Source organism: Somniosus microcephalus, unplaced genomic scaffold (genome assembly GCF_052327205.1).
Source record: "Somniosus microcephalus isolate GS21.2 unplaced genomic scaffold, FLI_Smic_1.0 unresolved_chr7, whole genome shotgun sequence".
Lineage (NCBI taxonomy): Eukaryota > Metazoa > Chordata > Chondrichthyes > Squaliformes > Somniosidae > Somniosus > Somniosus microcephalus.
The window spans coordinates 13350653-13372535 of NW_028225185.1; the positions used below are offsets into that span (position 1 = coordinate 13350653).

At 52.2% G+C, this 21883-nt stretch overlaps 1 protein-coding gene across 2 annotated transcripts in view; it reads right to left on the reverse strand.

Annotated features, from left to right (window-relative positions):
* Positions 1–717: 717 nt before the first annotated feature.
* sema6cb (semaphorin 6Cb) overlaps positions 718–21883 on the reverse strand; it is a 118475-nt gene continuing 97309 nt past the window's right edge. The window contains exons 17-19 of one of the 2 annotated variants that reach the window (XM_085978673.1): positions 12341–12385; positions 9574–9729; positions 718–2099 (exon numbers count right to left, since the gene is read on the reverse strand). In XM_085978673.1, coding sequence (XP_085834799.1) covers positions 859–2099; positions 9574–9729; positions 12341–12385 — 1442 coding nt within the window. In that variant the 3' untranslated portion in view covers positions 718–858. The remainder of the gene's footprint in view (positions 2100–9573; positions 9730–12340; positions 12386–21883) is intronic. The other variant, XM_085978674.1, reaches the window with a different exon arrangement.

Consider the following 21883-nt stretch of genomic DNA (forward strand, 5'->3'; position numbering starts at 1 on the left):
CAGAGGCCCGGGTGAGTTGACGGTCCTTTTTTGAAGATGGGCGAGGGTTTGCCAAACGGGACAGCATCTTGCCTGCACAACTGGAAGGTAGCGCTCTCTTCATTGTGAAGAATACAGTTGTCCTCTGCTTCGCGCCCCCCGCCCCCACCAGGCCCTGGTTGAGAAGCTCCCGAGGCCAATCCAGCCGCGGGCGAGGGCCACGGAGGAACCTTCGTTAAGGTTTCCTCGATTTGTGGCGAGAGGTCCTCGGTGCCAATTGGCGTCACCGGCGCGCCCTTCCAACGCGCCCCTTTGAGTTTCTGGGTTGGGTTGGGGTTGTCCCGGCCAAGCTCGGCAACCCTCGTCTGTTAGAAACGCAGGAACGAGGAGGAGGCCACTCAGCCCCCTAGAGATTCGATTCGATCCAAGTACTGGTCCGCCCCCCCCCGCCACCACCCGCCCCCCAGCCTCCATCTCCCCAAAAACTGGGAGCCGCTTGGTGCTTGCGTTATCCAGGGAGGCTGAAGTTCCCGTGGTCGATCATCTGAGGAGAATTTGATCCAGTAACAAAGTACTGACTGTTCACGTGCCGTTACTCTTCTCCCGGGGTTGTGGGCTGGGAAAATAGTGCTGGGACATCTTGTCGTGCGGATGGCAAAGACCTCAGATTGGAAACATGGCAGAGGATCGGCACGGATTGCTGGCAGTCCATCGGTTTAGAAGCAACTCACAGAGTAATGCATCGTTCTGCCGCGGTTCTGGGGAACGCGCGTTGATGTCCACAATAGGACCGTCGCGATCCTGTCGTACTTAAACCGCGAGCTCTGAGCCCTCGCCAGGAGGTCTCCCAGCGCTCGTCGTGAGGAACGCACGCCGGCCTTATTGGTTGTACGTGTTGGAGGGGCTCGTTGGCGACTGGGCCGGGCCCACCACCGGTGGCTTTGGTGGGACATCTGGCTTGACGGAGCCGCTCCTGTGCACCCCTTGGCGGGGCACGGTGCCCAAGCCGGGGTAGCCGGGCCGGCGCGAGGAGAAGCCTCGCTGCAGCCCGTCCGCGGTGGCTGAGGGGGTGGCGGAGTCGGCCGGCACGAGCGGGAGGCCCCTGGCTTGGCTGAAGCTGTTGTGCTTTGCCAGGCCGGGCGCCGTGGGGTTGGTCTTGGGGAAGGTGGACATGGAGTGCCGCTGGGAGGGCGGTCTCGCCGCCGGGCGGCCCGCGGCCGCCTGGGGGTGGGCGTCGGGAGGGACGTCCAACCTCCTGGCCAGGCTGTCCCGCGGAAGGGTGGATGCGGAGTAGTAGGACGCGTCCTCCAGGTCGGGCGCCTGCGGCGGTGTCCGTCCCTCCGGTGGCGGTGGCACGGGGGACTCCCGCCCGCTCGCGTTCTCCAGGGCGGCCCGGGAATTGACGCTCATCTCGTGGAGGTGCTTGAGGAGCTCGTCCAAGGTGCTGATGTCCACCACCTTCTGCGGGAGCTCGCCGGGGAGCAGGGGCAGCCCGTGCTCGCCGCTGCGGCGCTTCTTCTCGTCCCCGCCGTCGGCGGGCCAGCCGAGGGAGGGGTCGCGGCCGTGCGCGTTGTTGGGCAGCACCACGGCGCTGGGGATGTGGAACATCTGGGGAGTGCAGGGGTGCGGGGCGGGGCTGGCCACCCTGGGGCTCCGGGCGTCAAAGTCCTTGGCGCTCTGGCCGGCGCGGCTCCTCTCCCATTGGCTCCGGAAGGGCTTCACGTTCTTCATGGGCAGCTCGGGGGTGGAGTCGGGGGTCGGCAGGGCCGCCAGCTCGGGGTGGGCCGAGCGGGAGTCCCTGAGGGGGATCCTGTTGTTGCAGTTGACCAGCAGGCTGGCGTACATCTTGGAGGGGTGGGCCTCCATCTTGCCGTCCTTGACCTGGCCCTCCAGCAGCCCGCTCAGCTTGGCCAGGGTGGGGAGGGAGACGGTCTGGGCGACGGCCGCGTCGGGGTCCTTGCCTGCCCCCCTGCCCTTGTTCAGGGCCCGGCTGCAGTAGCAGGAGAAGACCAGGCCCGAGAGGAAGGCCCCAAACAGGAAGGCCGAGACCGTGCAGGCGACCAGGAAGTTAATGTGGATGCTCTCGCTGACGTCCTGCCGAGCGGTTTCCTTCCTCACGCCTGATGGACAAGGGAGAGAACGGAACATAGGTTTACACGGAACAGAACTGCACAGAAACCGGCCACTCGGCCCTCCTTGCTCCACACCAGCCTCCTCCCACCCTGCGTCATCTCACCCTATAAGAACATAGGAAACGGGAGCAGGAGTCGGCCATTGCGGCCCCTCGGGCCTGCTCCGCCATTCAATAAGATCATGGCTGATCTGATCTTGGCCTCAACTCCATTTCCCTGCCCGCTCCCCATAACCCTCGACTCCCTTATCGTTCAAAAAATCTGTCAATCTCCACCTTAAATGTATTCAATGACCCAGCCTCCACAACTCTCTGGGGTAGAGAATGCCAGAGATTTACGACCCTCAGAGTAGAAATTCCTCCTCATCTCCGTCTTAAATGGGCGAACCTTTATTCTGAAACTGTGCCTCCGAGTTCTAGATTCCCCCACGAGGGGAAACATCCTCTCTGCATCTACCCTGTCGAGCCCCCTCAGAATCTTATGAAGAAAGGTTGTGCAGGTTGGGCTGATACTCATGGGAGTTTAGAAGAATGAGAGGGGATCTTATTGAAACATATAAGACAACCCCTTCATCTCCGGAATCAACCGAGTGAATCGTCTCTGAACTGCCTCCAACGCAAGTATATCCCTCCATAAATAAGAAGACCAAAACTGTACGCAGTATCGGCATAACCATCTATTCCTTTCTCCCTCATGTGTTTATCCAGCTTCCCCTTAAATGCATCTCTGCTCTTCGCCTCGACCACTCCCTGTGGTAGCGAGTTCCACGTTCTCACCACTAAAGACGTTTCTCTTGAATTCCCGATTGGATTTATTAATGACTATCTTACATTTATGCCTCCCCCCTTTTAGCATTCCCTTGAAAACATGAGACACGTTTACACTTGAGATGGATAATAACCATCAAGATTCATAGAAACACAGAAGATAGGAGCAGGAGTCGGCCATTCGGCCCCTCGAGCCTGCTCCGCCATTCAATGAGATCATGGCTGATCATCCAAATTCAGTACCCTGTCCCTGCCTTCTCCCCATATCCCTTGATCCCCTTAGCCTTAATAAATATATCTAACTCCTTCTTGAATATATTTAATGAATTGGCCTCTACTGCCTTCTGTGGTAGAGAATTCCACAGGTTCACCACTCTCTGGGTGAAGAAATTCCTCCTCATCTCTGTCCTAAATGGCTTACCCCTTATCCTTAGACTGTGACCCCTGGTTCTGGACTCCCCCGCCATCGGGAACATCCTTCCTGCATCTAGTCTGTCTAGTCCTGTTAGAATTTTATAAGTTTCAATGAGATCCCCTTTCATTCTTCTAAACTCCAGCGAGTATAAGCCCAGTCGATCCAATCTCTCTTCATACGTCATTCCTGCCATCCCAGGTATCAGCCTGGTATTTCGTTAAGTATTCCCCTTTGTTCTTATGTTGACGCTCCACCCTGTTCCCTTTAAGAAATGTCACCCGTTTCCCCCCCCACCCCGGGTCTGGGATGTCCCCCCCTCCACCCCAACCCCCCAACCCACCGAGTTGGCTGTCCTTCCAACCAGCACATCTTCCAAGGTGGCTCTGAATCTGACCACCAGGGGGTGTCCAGGGGCAGGCCCATGGACAACTCTCGCTCAGACTACATGGGCACTCCCACAGCGGAGGGGGCCAAGATAGGGCACTCAGTGTCCTCCCCGGTACCTGGAGATGGTGTTTCAATGACTTCTGAGAACCCAATGACCCTTTAAGGGGAAAAGAAGAATATTTTCACCCTCAATTTCAGCCATTCAGCTTTGTGGCTTCGATGGGAGAGTTAGGGGACTAGAGAGTTGGGCTTCGATGGGAGAGTTAGGGGACTAGAGAGATGGGCTTCGATGGGAGAGTTAGGGGACTAGAGAGATGGGCTTCGATGGGAGAGTTAGGGGACTAGAGAGATGGGCTTCGATGGGAGAGTTAGGGGACTAGAGAGATGGGCTTCGATGGGAGAGTTAGGGGACTAGAGAGATGGGCTTCGATGGGAGAGTTAGGGGACTAGAGAGATGGGCTTCGATGGGAGAGTTAGGGGACTAGAGGGATGGGCTTCGATGGGAGAGTTAGGGGACTAGAGGGATGGGCTTCGATGGGAGAGTTAGGGGACTAGAGAGATGGGCTTCGATGGGAGAGTTAGGGGACTAGAGAGATGGGCTTCGATGGGAGAGTTAGGGGACTAGAGAGATGGGCTTCGATGGGAGAGTTAGGGGACTAGAGGGATGGGCTTTGATGGGAGAGTTAGGGGACTGGAGGGATGGGCTTCGATGGGAGAGTTAGAGGACTGGAGAGATGGGCTTTGATGGGAGAGTTAGGGGACTAGAGAGATGGGCTTTGATGGGAGAGTTAGGGGACTAGAGGGATGGGCTTCGATGGGAGAGTTAGGGGACTGGAGGGATGGGCTTCGATGGGAGAGTTAGGGGACTAGAGGGATGGGCTTCGATGGGAGAGCTAGGGGACTAGAGGGATGGGCTTCGATGGGAGTGTTAGGGGACTAGAGGGATGGGCTTCGATGGGAGAGCTAGGGGACTAGAGGGATGGGCTTCGATGGGAGTGTTAGGGGACTAGAGGGATGGGCTTCGATGGGAGAGTTAGGGGACTGGAGGAAGTAACTTTGATGGGGTCCTGATGTCATCCTTGTTATCTTGGGGTAGTGTTAATTGAGAGAATGGGGGCAGGGGGAAGGGGGCAACAGTTAGTTGGAGAGTCGCCCCAAACTGTGCCGTCTATTGGCCCATTTCACCACAGCACTGCGAGTTGGTCGGCAGCCCAGCCTGTCAACCTGATAAAGGAGCCTACCTTCAACTATAATCCTCCTGGACAGAAAAGGGAAAGACACGATTGTTCCCCGCGCAGAATTATGCCGATGAACCGAAGCACAGAATCACATACTCGAGTTGGGTTAAGTTTTTTCATACCGAGCCGCGGTAAAAACCCGGCAACGTGGAAAGCCATCACGCACAAACTTCGCGTCGTTGGCGTACCGGTGCAAAGCATTGTGGTAGCTGGGGAGGGGGGTTTGGAAAGAGACAGAGATCCAAGATGGCAGCCGCGCCCAGGGTACAAGCGGTTAGACATAGTTATGCGCTTAAAGGCCCCGTGTTCTTGGGTATTCTCTCCCCGCAAGTCAAGGGGGGGTTGGGAGGCCAAAGAGATTGGGGGAAGAATTCGGTTGGTCAGCGCCTCCGGGGGGCGCTAACGGGGTTGCTAGGAACTTAGCGCCCGGGAGCGGCCATTTTAGCGCCGCTCGCGAAACTGACCAGTCGTTTTTGCGGCGGCGCTAAACACCACCGCCGCGATCTCACGTGCCCACGGATCGTGACGTCAATCGAGCGTGCAACGCCCCGGACCGGATATTGAGTCGTGCCCCCCTGACTGGGAACGACAGGTAGAGGGGAACGCTTTCAAGTCGGGAAGGGGCTGGGGGAGCGCTATTTAAAGGCGGGCGCTTCCTGCCTTTTCTTGTCGGCGAAACTTTTGGTTTTAACGCTGTCCTGAGGAGTTTTGGGCCCTCGGCGCCACTTCTGAGGTTCCTAAGGGCCGAGCTCATTCCCTGGGCCTATCCATTAGTGCTTCCAACACAATCGCTTTCGAGGTCTCTCCAGACCGAGATTCAAGGTTGCAATGAGCAGGGTGTGGCTGGCCAGCAAGATGGCCTCTCCCCTTGAAGAACTGGACGGCGCCAGTCTGTCTGGCTTCCATGGTAACGGGCATCGCCTGAGCTTCGGACGCGCTCTGAGATAGCGCCTCACTCCCTGACGTTAACGCCTTGAGAGAGGTGCGTAGTGCCTGATTTAGCGCTCAAATCACCTCCAGGGGGGGTGACAGAGGCGAATTTTGCAGTCGGAGGCGATAATTAGCGCCGGGCGCTAAACTTTGCGCCCAGCCGATATTAGCGCCCCCCAAAATGGGCGCTACCCGGGATTTTTCCCCCCCCCATTGTGTTTTACCATCGCCTAGTTGACGTGACCGATCGACCCCCGGTAAGGTCGCACATGAGCTCAGCCCACGGACTAACAACGTAAAGTTGACGAAACGCGTCACGGAGTCCGAAAGTGGACCCGGTGGGTATTGGGAAGGGAAGTGGCGGGGGGGACGGGGGGGTGGTGGAATTGTATAATAGAAACTCCACTCAGTGTGGACCAGTCATTGCATTTTGGAGGCAGTTCCTTCTTGGCGTGTCCCGGGTTTGTTTCGAGGCGATTGGAGGGCGATGGAGAGAGTGTGCGCCAAACTGGGGGAGTTCCAACAACCGTCACCTGACCGGGTCAGAGAAGGGTCTTCAAGTTGTGAGGCATACAGGGAGAGGGGAGCCTCACCCTCCCCTTGGCCGATGAGGAACAAGGATGTCTTACTACAGTTGTACAGGGCCTTGGTGAGACCACCCCTGGAGTACTGTGTGCAGTTTTGGTCACCTTACCTAAGGAAGGATATACTTGCCATAGAGGGAGTGCAGCGAAGGTTCACCAGACTGATTCCTGGGATGGCAGGACTGTCGTATGAGGAGAGATTGGGTCGACTAGGCCTGTGTTCACTAGAGTTGAGAAGAATGAGAGGGGATCTCGTGGAAACGTATAAAATTCTGACAGGGCTAGACAGACTGGATGCAGGGAGGATGTTTCCCCTGGCTGGGGGGGGGTCTAGAACGAGGGGGTCACAGTCTCAGGATACGGGGTAGGACATTTAGGGCTGAGATGAGGAGAAATTTCTTCACTCAGAGGGTGGTGAACCTGTGGAATTCTCTACCACAGAAGGCTGTGGAGGCCAAGTCACTGAATATATTTAAGAAGGAGATCGATAGATTTCTAGACACAAAAGGCATCAAGGGGTATGGGGAGAGAGCGGGAATATGGTATTGAGATAGAGGATCAGCCATGATCATATTGAATGGCGGAGCAGGCTCGAAGGGCCGAATGGCCTACTCCTGCTCCTATTGTTCTATGTTTCTATGTTTCTAAGGGTCGGGACCCCTTGAGCAAGTCACTGCAGGGGTCCCCATCTCAAGCCTCATCCTCCATCTCCCCCCCACCCCCACCCCACCCCCGTGGATGACATCAAGGGGGCTTTTAGCGGTTAGTATCCCAGCAAGACACAGGAAGCAGATGTTCAGCCAAGGCCCGGCGGTGAAGGGTTACGTCGCGGGCAACTGCCAGTTAATCCACAAAAGCATTTGAGATCAATCAGCATGCGGGCCGGAAAACTCTGGGAAGGAGCTGGAATCCTTCCCCCCCCCCCGCTTGCTTCCACGAAAAACGGGAGAAAGCCTGGAACGATTGAGGCCCACGCTAACGGAAGTAAGAGGGCCACGTGATCCAGCGATGGCCGCGAATTCCCGGCTTTCTCCCGTTCTCATGCTGGCGGTTTCCACGGGGCTGGGGTTAATGCAGCGGGAAGCATTCCTCAGAGTCGGAATAAAAAAAGCGTCGCTCCCAACGCAACCATGCAGGACTTCCATCGGTGGACTATTTCAGGCAACGCCCTCCGAGCACCTCCGTGGGATTGAGTGGGGAGATTATTGAACCCAAAAAACCCTACAGTCTCTGCAGCCCACCTCGGCCCAACGACTTGGATGATGCTCCCACCCCTCTCTTACACTCCTGTGCAGCATAGAAGAAAAACCCCCTCCTCATCGGACACCTGGTCACTCTCTCAGTCCTAGCTTTTCCCATAATCTCTCTCTCTCTCTCTCTCCGTTTCTCCCCTCTCTCGATGTCATTATTTGGACGAGATATTAAACTGAGGCCCCCATCTCCTGCTCAAGTGATCGCTGACCTACATTGGCTCCCGGCCCGGCAACGCCTCTGACGTGAGAAAACTACGAGGCACTTGGTCTAAGCGTTGAACAAAGCTTTAATCAACTGTTTTACAACATGGAGGTCTAGTTGTGTCCTTCACTAGTTCCTGTTAAGAATGTCCTGAGCAAGCTGGGCCCATGCCCGAGAATTTATACTCTCCCTGGACAGCGCCACCCGTAGGCCGCTCAGTATTATTTCACAAGTCTTTCTTTCATGAATGACTGATTCATGTCAGCCTTGATTTTAAAATTCTCCATCCTTGTTTTCAAATCCCCTCCATGGCCTCCTCGCCCTCTCCCTATCTCTGTAACCTCCTCCGGCCCCACAACCTCCCGAGGTCTCTGCCCTCCTCCAATTCTGGCCTCTCGAGCATCCCCCGATTTCCATCGCTCCACCATTGGCGGCCGTGCCTTCAGCCGCCTGGGGCCCCGAGCTCTGGAATTCCCTCCCTAAACCTCTCCGCCTCCCCCTCTCCTCCTTAAAACCGACCTCTTGGACCCAAGCTTTTGCTGCGACCACATTAGCTTCTGGTCGCTCAACACCCCCAACCCCCCAACCTCCCTCTCACTGCCATCAAACAGAAGCCGTTCTCTCTTGTCCCGCTGCCTTGACCCCTCAGTGACCCATAGTGTCTACCATCTACAGTTGAAACCCATGATTGGCCTCATCAATCTAGGCGATGTCCTGTGGGCCTCGGTACCTCAACCTTGGAGATCATAGATTCATACAGCACAAGAGGAGGCCATTCGGCCCACCGTCCCTGTGCCGGCTCTTTGAAAGAGCTCTCCAATTAGTCCCACTCCCCCCTCGCTCTTTCCCCACAGCCCTGTGAATTTCCCCTTCAAGTATTTCTCCAATTCCCCTTTTGAAAGTCACTATTGAATCTGCTTCCACCGCCCTTTCAGGCAGCGCGTTCCAGATCACAACAACTCGCTGCGTTAAAAAACATTCTCCTCATCTCCCCTCTGGTTCTTTTGCCGATTATCTTAAATCTGTGTCCTCTGGTTACCGACCCTCCCGCCCAGTGGAATCCGTATTTACTCTATCCTCATGATTTTGAACGCCTCGATTAAATCTCCCCTTAACCTTCTCTGCTCCAAGGAGAACAAGCCCAGCTTCTCCAGTCTCTCCGCATCGATGAAGCCCCTCAATCCCTGGTTGGTGGCATCCAGGAGGGAGATGGAGGGGCCTCTGTGGGTTACCGACCCTCCTGCCCGTGGAAACAGTTTCTCTCGCTATCCGCTCTAACTCTTTCAAAGCGTTAGTCCCACTCTTCCTCCGCTCTTTCCCCATATCCCTGCAATTTTTTCTCCTTAAAGTATTTATCCAATTTTGAAAGCCACGATTGAATCTGCCTCCACCGCCCTATCAGGCAGCGCATTCCAAATCCTAACCACTCGCTGCGTAGAAAAGGTTTTTCCTCATCTCCCCCCTCTGGTTCTTTTGCTGATTATCTTCAATCTGTGTCCTCTGGTTACCGACCCTCCTGCCACTGGAAACAGTTTCTCCTTATTTACTCAGATCAAAACCCCTCGTGATTTTGAACGCCTCGGTCAAATCTCCTCTTGGGTTCTTCTCCTGCACTCAATGCCCACCGCAATGCCGTTGGCACGGTCAAGCCTGAAGTTGCCCAGCTGCTCCGGAAAGGCCCCTTACCCTGAGTGCTCAAACCGGAGGGGGCGGTGGGAGAGGATCCGCCAAGGCCCAAGGTCGAACGGCCGTCTCCGGCGGAACCTCTCTGTGGACGGCCCTCTCCTCCCCCGCGGCCTCTCGGTTCCACGGCCGCGGCCGGAGTCGTGGGCGGGGCTCCCCCTGTATCAGATGCAACAAAGGGGAACAAATCAGCAACCGGCCGAGACTTGGCGGGAGGGGGGCGGGGCGAGCGGACACCAGGCGGCAGCCATCTTGTTTTTTTTCTTCAGTTGGTAACCACTGGTGTTGCAGCTTCTGTCGGCACAGCGGGGTAACCGATGGCGTGGGGAGGGAGGGTTAGAGGTGGTCCTGGGGTTTTATTGCGATCCCGATTCTCCTGTTTCACCCAGTGGCCAATTGGGAACGTCGTCGGGAGCGGAGGTGGCTGAATGAAGGAGGAGTCACATAGTACTTACAGCACAGAAACAGGCCATTCGGCCCATCTGCTCCGTGCCGGTGTTTCTGCTCCACACCAGCCTCCTCCCACCCCTCTTCATCTCACCCCATCACCATATCCTTCTATTCCTTTCTCCCTCCTGTGTTTATCCAGCTTCCCCTTAAATGTGTCGATACTATTCGCCTCGACCACTCCCTGTGGTAGCGAGTTCCCATTCTCGCCACTCTCTGGGTAAAGAAGTTTCTCCTGAATTCCCCATTGGATTTATTAGTGACTCTCTTATATTGACGGCCCCTAGTTCTGGTCTCCCCCCACAAGTGGAAACATCTTCTCTACGTCGACCCTATCGAACCCTTTCATAATCTTAAAGACCTCGATCAGGTCACCCCTCAGCCTTCTCTTTTCTAGAGAAAAGAGCCCCAGCCTGTTCAGTCTTTCCTGATGGTTATAACCTTGTAAGTCTTTTTTGTACCTTCTCCAGAACTGAATTTCTCCGTTCAGTTGGGACAAGCAGTGAAGCTACCTTCGAACCTACAATCACCAAGTCCCCCATTCCCTCCCCCTTGTCTCCTGAAGGTGTCTACTCATCCTGTGTACCGTGGGATCTTTTACATCCACCTGAGAGGGCAGACGGGGCCTTGATTTAACGTCTCATCCGAAAGACGGCACCTCCGACAGTGCGGCGCTCCCTCAGTACTGCCCCTCCGACAGTGCGGCGCTCCCTCAGTACTGCCCCTCCGACAGTGCGGCGCTCCCTCAGTACTGCCCCTCCAACAGTGCGGCGCTCCCTCAGTACCGCCCCTCCGACAGTGCGGCGCTCCCTCAGTACTGCCCCTCCGACAGTGCGGCGCTCCCTCAGTACTGCCCCTCCAACAGTGCGGCGCTCCCTCAGTACCGCCCCTCCAACAGTGCGGCGCTCCCTCAGTACCGCCCCTCCGACAGTGCGGCGTTCCCTCAGTACTGCCCCTCCGACAGTGCGGCGCTCCCTCAGTACTGCGCCTCCGACAGTGCGGCGCTCCCTCAGTACTGCCCCTCCGACAGTGCGGCGCTCCCTCAGTACTGCCCCTCCGACAGTGCGGCGCTCCCTCAGTACCACCCCTCCGACAGTGCGGCGCTCCCTCAGTACTGCCCCTCCGACAGTGCGGCGCTCCCTCAGTACTGCCCCTCCGACAGTGCGGCGCTCCCTCAGTACTGCCCCTCCAACAGTGCGGCGCTCCCTCAGTACCGCCCCTCCGACAGTGCGGCGCTCCCTCAGTACCGCCCCTCCGACACTCCCTCAGTATTGCCCCTCCGACAGTGCGGCGCTCCCTCAGTACTGCCCCTCCGACAGTGCGGCGCTCCCTCAGTACTGCCCCTCCGACAGTGCGGCGCTCCCTCAGTATTGCCCCTCCGACAGTGCGGCGCTCCCTCAGTACTGCCCCTCCGACAGTGCGGCGCTCCCTCAGTACTGCCCCTCCGACAGTGCGGCGCTCCCTCAGTATTGCCCCTCCGACAGTGCGGCGCTCCCTCAGTACCGCCCCTCCGACAGTGCGGCGCTCCCTCAGTACCGCCCCTCCGACATTGCGGCGCTCCCTCAGTACTGCCCCTCTGACAGTGCGGATCTCCCTCAGTACTGCCCCTCCGACAGTGCGGATCTCCCTCAGTACTGCCCCTCCGACAGTGCGGCGCTCCCTCAGTACTGCCCCTTCGACAGTGCAGCACTCCCTCAGTACTGCCCCTCCGACAGTGCGGCGCTCACTCAGTACTGCCCCTTCGACAGTGCAGCACTCCCTCAGTACTGCCCCTCCGACAGTGCGGCGCTCCCTCAGTACTGCCCCTCCGACAGTGCGGAGCTCCCTCAGTACTGCCCCTCCGACAGTGCGGAGCTCCCTCAGTACTGCCCCTCCGACAGTGCGGCGCTCCCTCAGTACTGTCACTGGGAGCGTCGGCCTGGATTATGGGCTCGAGTCTTTGGAGCGGGGACTTGAACCCACGACCTTCTGACTCAGAGGCGAGAGAGAGCGACACACTCAGCCATGGCCAACACTTGGACAGCATTCAGGAGCAGGAATCCTGACTGATTCTTTCCCACGTCCCTCCCTCTCTTATCCAAAGGGGCGGGGGGGGGGTGGGTACAGTGAGCCCCATAGAAAAACCCTGGGAACGACCGGCCAGGTGAGTGCAGAACCAGTGACTGAACGCTGAACTCTCCCGGGCTGCAATTGGCTCAGATCGAAGCCAAGTGCGTTGCATTCCGCGACAGATTATGGGAATTCCAAGCTACTTGGGTTGAAAACCACCGCACTGCGGAACTAACCCCCGCTGGTCAGAGAACGGCTTTCCTTCAGAACTCACCGTAGGACGTGTCGTGCAGGCCATTCCGGACTGAAGGAGCCAAATCTGTAAGGACAAGGGCAAAAAAGTAAAGAATGGGGATTTCAAAATGAAATGATAGAGAGGCAGAGTGCGCACAATGTGGGGAGTCACACAATGCGCGATAGAACATGTACTGACCCCAACAGACTGAACCGCAACAGACTGAACCCCCACAGACTGAACCCCAACAGACTGAGCCCCCAACAGACTGAACCCCAACAGACTGAACCCCAACAGACTGAACCCCAACAGACTGAACCCCAACAGACTGAACCCCCACACACTGAACCCCAACAGACTGAACCCCAACAGACTGAACCCCAACAGACTGAACCCCAACAGACTGAACCCCCATAGACTGAACCCCAACAGACTGAACGCCCAACAGACTGAATCCCAATAGAGTGAACCCCAACAGACTGAACCCCAACAGACTGAACCCCAATAGACTGAGCCCCCAACAGACTGAACCCCAACAGACTGAACCCCAACAGACTGAACCCCAACAGACTGAACCCCAACAGACTGAGCCCCCACACACTGAACCCCAACAGACTGAACCCCAACAGACTGAACCCCAACAGACTGAATCCCAATAGAGTGAATCCCAATAGAGTGAACCCCAACAGACTGAACCCCCACAGACTGAGCCCCCACACACTGAACCCCAACAGACTGAACCCCAACAGACTGAACCCCAACAGACTGAACCCCAACAGACTGAGCCCCCACACACTGAACCCCAACAGACTGAACCCCCATAGACTGAACCCCAACAGGCTGAACCCCCATAGACTGAACCCCAACAGACTGAACGCCCAACAGACTGAATCCCAACAGACTGAACCCCAACAGACTGAACCCCAACAGACTGAACCCCAACAGACTGAACTCCAACAGACTGAACCCCCATAGACTGAACCCCAACAGACTGAACCCCCATAGACTGAACCCCAACAGACTGAACGCCCAACAGACTGAACCCCAACAGACTGAACCCCAACAGACTGAACCCCAACAGACTGAACCCCAACAGACTGAACCCCAACAGACTGAGCCCCCAACAGACTGAACCCCAACAGACTGAACCCCAACAGACTGAACCCCAACAGACTGAACCCCCATAGACTGAACCCCAACAGACTGAACGCCCAACAGACTGAACCCCAATAGAGTGAACCCCAACAGACTGAACCCCAACAGACTGAACCCCAACAGACTGAACCCCAACAGACTGAACCCCAACAGACTGAACCCCAACAGAGTGCACAGGATGGGAGGAAAAAGAGGGGTAGAGCTATAGTAATAGGGGATTCGATTGTAAGGGGAATAGATAGGCGTTTCTGTGGCCACAAACGAGACTCCAGGATGGTGTGTTGCCTCCCTAGTGCAAGGGTCAAGGATGTCTCCGAGCGGCTGCAGAACATTTTGGAAGGGGAGTGTTGTGTATGTAACCGTTTACCTTTAAGGGAACTATAGAATGTAACCGTTCGCCTTTAAGAGCACTACTTTAGGGTGGCACTATCTATTGGCTCATGTATACTGTAATACCGATAGTGACCACACCAGTATATAAGGGTTGTGATACGTTAACTAGGGCAGAATCGCCCGAGCCTCTGAATAGTAAAGACGTGTTTTATTTTGTTAACAGTGGAGTCTGTGATTATTTATAATACAACCCACAGACTTAACATTGGCGACGAGTCAGGATTCGAACCCTGCGGCAGTTGTTCCACGGCGGCTTCGTCCGAAGACAGGACGTTGAAGAGAGGTTTCAATCCTCACCAGTCTGGAACCGACAGGCTGGAAGCGACAGGCATTAGGACCCTGAAGCCTCCATAACCTCGTGGGTAAGCCGCAGCGTTGGCTGCAAAGACAGGGCGATCGCAATCCCTGATAAGAGCCGCGGTGAAACGCGCGAGCGGGTAAGCCAGAGCCCGGGAGGGAGCGAGCAAGAGCTGCGCGAGCGGGTGAGCCAGAGGCCGGGGGCCGCTTTCAAGTGCGAGGCGCAGCCGGGCCATCGATCGCATCCGCTGATAAGGCCCGCACTCGGCCTGAAAGTCAGCGTCGGGGAACGGGTGATAACCGCCATTGAAGTGGGCGGAGAGCGCCGAGAAGCGCGGGAAAACCGCCATCGAAGTGGGCGGGGAGAGCGAGAAGCGCGGGAAAGCCGCCATTTTTCGCGGGGAAACCGCTGAAGAAGAAGGAAGAAGCGGGAAACCGCCATCTTGGAAATTATTAAGAATTTCAGGAAAGTAATAAGATTTTTCAGAAAGGCTGGTGTGTTCTCAAGAAGAGAGGGAAAATAAGTATAAGTACAGCAATACTTGTGGTGTTCTCAAGAAGAGAGAAGAAAATTAATTAGAATTTTCAGAAACAAGAAATAAGTAAAGCAATACTTGTGGTGTTCTCAAGAAGAGAGAAGAAAATTAATTAGAATTTTCAGAAACAAGAAATAAGTAAAGCAATACTTGTGGTGTTCTCAAGAAGAGAAGAAAATTAATAATAAGTAAAGAAATACTTGTGCTGTTCTCGGAAAGAGAAGAAGATGCCTAGGCGAGGAAATATTAATGATTTTAATGCTGAAATAGAAGACAGGGCCACGTATGGGGAACGCATAGGAATATATTGCGTAGCCATATACGCCAAGGCAATAACTTTGTTAAATTCGATGGGAGCAAAAACATACGGGCTCTTGAAACATCTAATAGCACCAGTTAAACCAGTGGACCAGACCTTCGAAGAGATCGTAGCAGTGCTGAAGGATCAAATTACTGCAAGCATTTCCAAATGCTACCGTTGTGGAAAGACAACGCACGACCAGAATCAGTGCTGGTTTAAGAATCAAGAGTGCAGGAAATGTGGCAAACTGGGTCACATCGCGAAGGTATGCAGGTCCAGAAAGAAGACCAACAAACAAAGGAAGCCACCACCACAAGAAAAGTACAACAAGGTGCATCAGGTGGCTGAAAAGAGTTCAGACGAACAAAATTCAGACTCAGACCCAAACAGCCAGGAGTTGGATAGTCTGAGAATCCACAATGTGGGTAAAGTAACTGATCTACAGACGATCTGGGTCACACTAAAAATAGCTGGAGTCCAAGTACGAATGGAGCTGGACACGGGATCAGCTGTATCAGTCATCAACCAAAAGGACTACCACCGACTATTCTCTCACATACCCTTAAGAAATACCAAGTTCGTATTACAGACATACACGGGGCATCGCGTATACCCCATGGGGAAAATAAGAGTCAAGGTGAGAGATAGGGGTAAAGTACACCCAAGAATGAATTTGTACGTACTACCTGAGGGAGGACCACCACTTCTAGGACGGGAGTGGATCAAGAAAATAGACATGGAATGGCACTACCGACAAGCAATGACGAGTGAGGACTCGGTGCAGACAAGCAGCTCAGACTCTGAGCCGGAAGACGATAAGTCCAGCTTATGTATGAAAAACAAGGTTAACATTAACTCACGGACTAAGGTTGGAAAATCGATGGCGTGCATAAAGACAGAGAATTCTGAGTCTGTTCAAGCTACAGACATATGCATTACGGAGGAACACCGGGCTCGAACTCAACGCTATTTCAAAGTACAACAACAATTAGAACAATTAAGTTACCGCCTCGTACAAGAGATGAAAACAATGAAAAAGTTCTATGACACCGAATGGGAGAGTCTGGAAAGACAACAGAACCTACTGGCTCAAGCAGAGAGCGACCATAGAGCCATCGTGACCAATTACCGATCACATCTCCCTGATGATGTTCAGGGGTTAGAATATTTGCATGATCTAGAGATACAGCAGAAGGGCAAATCACGCTGCACTGAGGATTTTGTTCTGCAATTAGAGACGGAGCTAGTGCAGGCAAAGTTAAGAGAAGTTGAATCACAGGGTGCTCTTAAGGAGATGCAGAAACAAATCTTGGACATGGAAAAGAGAAACGCTTCTTTACCTGATGAGAATAATGTGGCCATGTTGCAAGAGGAGCTTATAGGGGCGAAACTGAAAGAAGCTAAGCAAAGGATGTTGGAACTTGAAACGCAGAACCAAATCAGCGGTAATCAGCTATGTCAAGCAGAGAAGGAGTGCAAGGGTCTACATGAGAAGGTGCAATATCTCTCAGCCCAAAATAAGGGACTACTCACTCAGTTAAATGAAAGTAAACGGGAAATGGCTGAGATGGACTGCAAGAATAAAGAAGAGTTGATGGCAGTGAGACTTCGAGAGGCAGATAGCATAGCAGCCTTGGCTGAACTCCAACAGGAAATTGCGAAAGAAACAAATGAAGAGGAATCTTCAGGAAGCCAGGATTTTATTCCAGTTCTTCTCTACGACTCCTTACAAGCAGAGTGCGAGAAGTTGAAAAAACAGTATGAACAGGCCCAGACTACAATTCTGGAGGGGGTTAACTCAGCAACCTCCGAAAAGCTAGTTTCGTTGGAAGTATATGAGCAACTAAAGGTTGAACATGAGCAAGAAGTCCAAAGGCTGCAGGAAATTCTTGAGGAGCTCAGGGCCAAGACAGACTCATCGGTAGAAGTTCCATACATAGATGAGGATGTAGAGGTGAAAGACATGGCAGAACTCATAAAAATATGGAAGGAAGCCCAAGACAAATATGAGGCGGCAATTACCGAGGTTGACCGACTTGAAGAACAGTTTCAACTGGGAATGGGCCCTGAACATGAGCTAGAGAGCATCGAGGCGCAACTTCTCCAAGCACTGGAAGCCAAAGTACAAGAGGAAGAGAAGATGAAAGCATTGGAGAAAATGATGGATGAAATGGAGGAGTACGCTGAATTACGTCCAGGGGAACAGGAGAATGGGGAAACAGCTACTTCAGTAGAAGGATTAAATAGCCTGATAACGAAATCCCTGAAGGAAGGGAAAGGATTGAACGCACAAATGAGGCCAGGAGGGAAGGAAGGGCAGACATCCGAGGAAGAGCAGGATGAATATGATTGCTTGAAGAAGGGTTTTGACCTGTTGAGTGACACCGAATGTTATGAGGATGTGGTCTGCCCAAATTGTGATGGGAACTCCCAAAGTGCTGAAATCCTGAGGAAGCACTTAAGGTCTAAGGAACATAGAGAGTTGGTGGCGCTACAGATGGCAGCCGGGAAAAGAGCTCGGAGAGTTTCAAAAAGGCAGAAAAGAAAAAGAAGAAGCAGAAAATAATAACTGTTTAAAATATTATTACTTCTACTACCTCAGTCCGAACACTACGAAAGGTGCTAAATTTGTAAAAAAAATCCAGGGACATTATCAAGACAGCCAGTGGGTTGTATAAGTCCGCACTGCTGGTTCAACAGGACGAAAGTACAAGCTGTTAAAAAAAAAAAAAAAAAGCTATGGAGGATGCTGTCTGGAACGAATTAATACCAGAGACTGAATTTATGAACTGTTCCCACAGAGACTGTACCTGTAAACTGATTCCACTGAGAGTATGTTTGTAAACTGTTATATGACGTTGACTCCATTGAGAGTATATCTGTAAATTGTTATATGACGTTGACTCCATCGAGAGTATATCTGCAAACTGTTTATATAAAGTTGAAGATTGTATGTTTAACGGGATTCTGTAAGTAATAAGCTAGGAAGGGAGGAGTGTTGTGTATGTAACCGTTTACCTTTAAGGGAACTATAGAATGTAACCGTTCGCCTTTAAGAGCACTACTTTAGGGTGGCACTATCTATTGGCTCATGTATACTGTAATACCGATAGTGACCACACCAGTATATAAGGGTTGTGATACGTTAACTAGGGCAGAATCGCCCGAGCCTCTGAATAGTAAAGACGTGTTTTATTTTGTTAACAGTGGAGTCTGTGATTATTTATAATACAACCCACAGACTTAACAGGGAGGGTGAACAGCTAGTTGTCGTGGTGCATATAGGTACCAACGATATAGGTACAAAAACGGGATGTGGTCCAAAAAGCTGAATATAGGGAGTTATGAGGTAAATTAATAAATAGGACCTCAAAGGTTTCTCAGGATTGCTACCAGTGCCACGTGCTAGTCAGAGTAGAAATAGAAGGATATTTCAGATGAATACGTGGCTAGAGGAATGGTGCGAGGGGGAGGGATTCAAATTCCTGGGACATTGGAACCGGTTCTGGGGGAGATGGGACCAGTTCAAACCGGACGGTTTGCACCTAGGCAGGACCAGGACCGATGTCCTAGGGGGAGTGTTTGCTAGTGCTCTGGGGGAGGGTTTAAACTAAAATGGCAGGGGGTTGGGAACCTGAGCAGGGAGAGAGAGGAGAGGGAAACATGGATAAAAGCAAAAGATAGGAAGGAGCAAAACAAAAGTGGCAGTCAGGGAAATCAACGGTTTAAATCAAACATGGCCACAGTAAATAATAATTCTAATAGGTCTAAGAGCGTTAAAAAAACAAGCCTGAAGGCTTTGTGTCTTAATGCGAGGAGCATTCGTAATAAGGTGGCTGAATTAGCTGCGCAAATAGAGATAAACGAATATGATTTGATTGGGATTACAGAAACATGGCTCCAGGGTGGCCAAGACTGGGAACTCAACATCCAGTATTCAATATTCAGGAAAGATAGGCAAAAAGGAAAGGGAGGTGGGGTAGCATTGCTGGTTAAAGAAGGGATTAACACAATTGTAAGGAAGGATATTAGCTCTGATGATGTGGAATCTGTATGGGTAGAACTGAGAAATACCAAGGGCAGAAAATGTTAGTGGGAGTGGTATATAGACCTCCAAACAGTAATGTGGAGGTCGGGGATGGCATTAAAAGGGCAATTAGAGAAGCGTGCAAAAAGGGCACAGCAGTCATCATGGGTGACTTTAATCTACATATAAATTGGGCTAACCAAATTAGTAACAATAATGTGGAGGAGGAATTCCTGGAGTGTTTACGGGATGGTTTCCTGGACCAATATGTCGAGGAACCAATCAGAGATCAGGCCATCTTAGACTGGGTGTTATGCAATGAGAAAGGATGAATTAGCAATCTTGTTGTACGAGGCCCCTTGGGTCGGAACGATCATAATGTGATAGAATTCTTCATTAAGATGGAGAATGAAGTAGTTGACTCAGAGACTAGGGTCCTGAATTTAAATAAAGGAAACTATGATGGTCTGAGGCGTGAGTTGGGTAGGATTGATTGGGGAATGTCACTCAAAAGGTCGACGGTGGATAGGCAATGGCAAACATTCAAAGACCGCATGGATGAACTACAGAATTTGTTCATCCCAGTTTGGCATAAAAATAAAACAAAAATGGTGACTCAACCGTGGCTAACAAGGGAAATTAGGGATAGCATAAGATCCAAGGAGAGGACATATAAATTGGCCAGAAAAAGCAGTAAACCTGAGGATTGGGAGTAGTTTAGGATTCAACAAAGGAGGACAAAGGGATTAATTAAGAAGGGGAAAATAGAATATAAGAGTAAGCTAGCAGGGAACATAAAAACTGACTGTAAAAGCTTTTATAGATATGTGAAGAGAAAAAGATTGGTGAAGTCAAGCGTAGGTCCCTTGCAGTCAGAATCAGGGGAATTTATAATGGGGAACAAAGAAATGGTAGACCAATTAAATACATGTTTTGGTTCTGTCTTCACAAAGGAGGACACAAATAACCTCCCAGAGATGTCGGGGAACATAGGGTCTGATGAAAGGGAGGAACTGAAAGAAATCAGTATTTGTAGGGAAATGGTGTTAGGGAAATTGATGGGATTGAAGGCCGATAAATCCCCAGGGCCTGATAATCTACATCCTAGGGTACTTAAGGAAGTGGCCCTAGAAATAGTAGTTGCATTGCTGATCATCTTCCAACATTTGATGGAATCTGGAACAGTACCCATGGATTGGAGGGTAGCTAATGTTACCCCACTATTCAAAAAAGGTGGTAGAGAGAAAACGGGGAATTACCGGTAAGCCTGACATCGGTAGTGGGGGAAATGCTAGAGTCCATTATAAAAGATGTAATAGCAGAGCACTTGGAAAACAGTGACAGGATCGGACAAAGTCAACATGGATTTACAAAAGGTAAATCGTGCTTGACTAATCTACTGGAATTTTTTGAGGATGTAACTGGTAGAATAGATAAGGGAGAACCAGTGGATGTGGTGTATTTGGACTTTCAGAAGGGTTTCGATAAGGTCCTGCATAAGAGATTAGCGTGTAAAGTTAAGGCACATGGGATTGGGGGCAAGGTATTGACTTGGATAGAGAACTGGTTGGCAGACAGAAAGCAAAGAGTTGGAATAAACGGGTCTTTTTCCGAGTGGCAGGCAGTGACTAGTGGGGTACCGCAGGGATCGGTCCTTGGACCCCAGCTGTTCACAATATATATTAATGATCTAGACAAGGGAGCTAAATGTAATATCTCCAAATTTGCAGACGACACAAAGCTGGGTGGGCGGGTATGCTGTGAGGAGGATGCAGAGAAACTCCAGGATGATTTGGACAGGTTGGGTGATTGGGCAGAAGCATGGCAGATGCAGTATAATGTGGATAAATGTGAGGTTATCCACTTTGGTGTCAAAAACAGGAAGGCAGATTATTATCTGAATGGCAATAGATTGGGAGAAGGGGAAGTGCAACGAGACCTGGGTGTCCTTGTGCACCAGTCGCTGAAGGTAAGCATGCAGGTGCAGCAGGCGGTTAAGAGGGCAAATGGTATGTTGGCCTTCGTAACGAGAGGGTTTGAGTACAGGAACAAGGATGTCTTGCTCCAGTTGTACAGGGCCTTGGTGAGACCACACCTTGAGTATTGTGTGCAGTTTTGGTCGCCTTATCTGAGGAAGGATGTTCTTGCCATGGAAGGAGTTCAGCGAAGATTCACCAGGTTTATACCTGGGATGGCAGGAATGACGTATGAAGAGAGATTGGGTCGATTGGGCTTGTACTCGCTGGAGTTTAGAAGAATGAGAGGGGATCTCATTGAAACTTACAAAATTCTGACAGGACTGGACAGACTAGATGCAGGAAGGATGTTCCCGATGGTCGGGGAGTCCAGAACCAGGGGTCACAGTCTAAGGATAAGGGGTAGGCCATTTAGGACAGAAATGAAAAGGAATTTCTTCACCCAGAGAGTGGTGAAACTGTGGAATTCTTTACCACAGAAGGCAGTAGAGGCCAATTCATTAAATATATTCAAGAAGGAGTTGGATATATTTCTTAAGGCTAAAGGGATCAAGGGATATAGGGAGAAGGCAGGGACAGGGTACTGAGTTTGGATGATCATCCATGATCTCATTGAATGGCGGAGCAGGCTCGAGGGGCCGAATGGCGTACTCCTGCTCCTATCTTCTATGTTTCTATGAACCCCAACAGACTGAACCCCAACAGAGAGAACCCCAACAGACTGAGCCTCCAACAGACTGAGCCTCCAACAGACTGAACCCCAACAGACTGAACCCCAACAGAATGAACCCCAACAGACTGACCCCCAACAGACTGAACCCCAACAGACTGAACCCCAACAGACTGAACCCCAACAGACTGGACCCCAACAGACTGAACCCCAACAGACTGGACCCC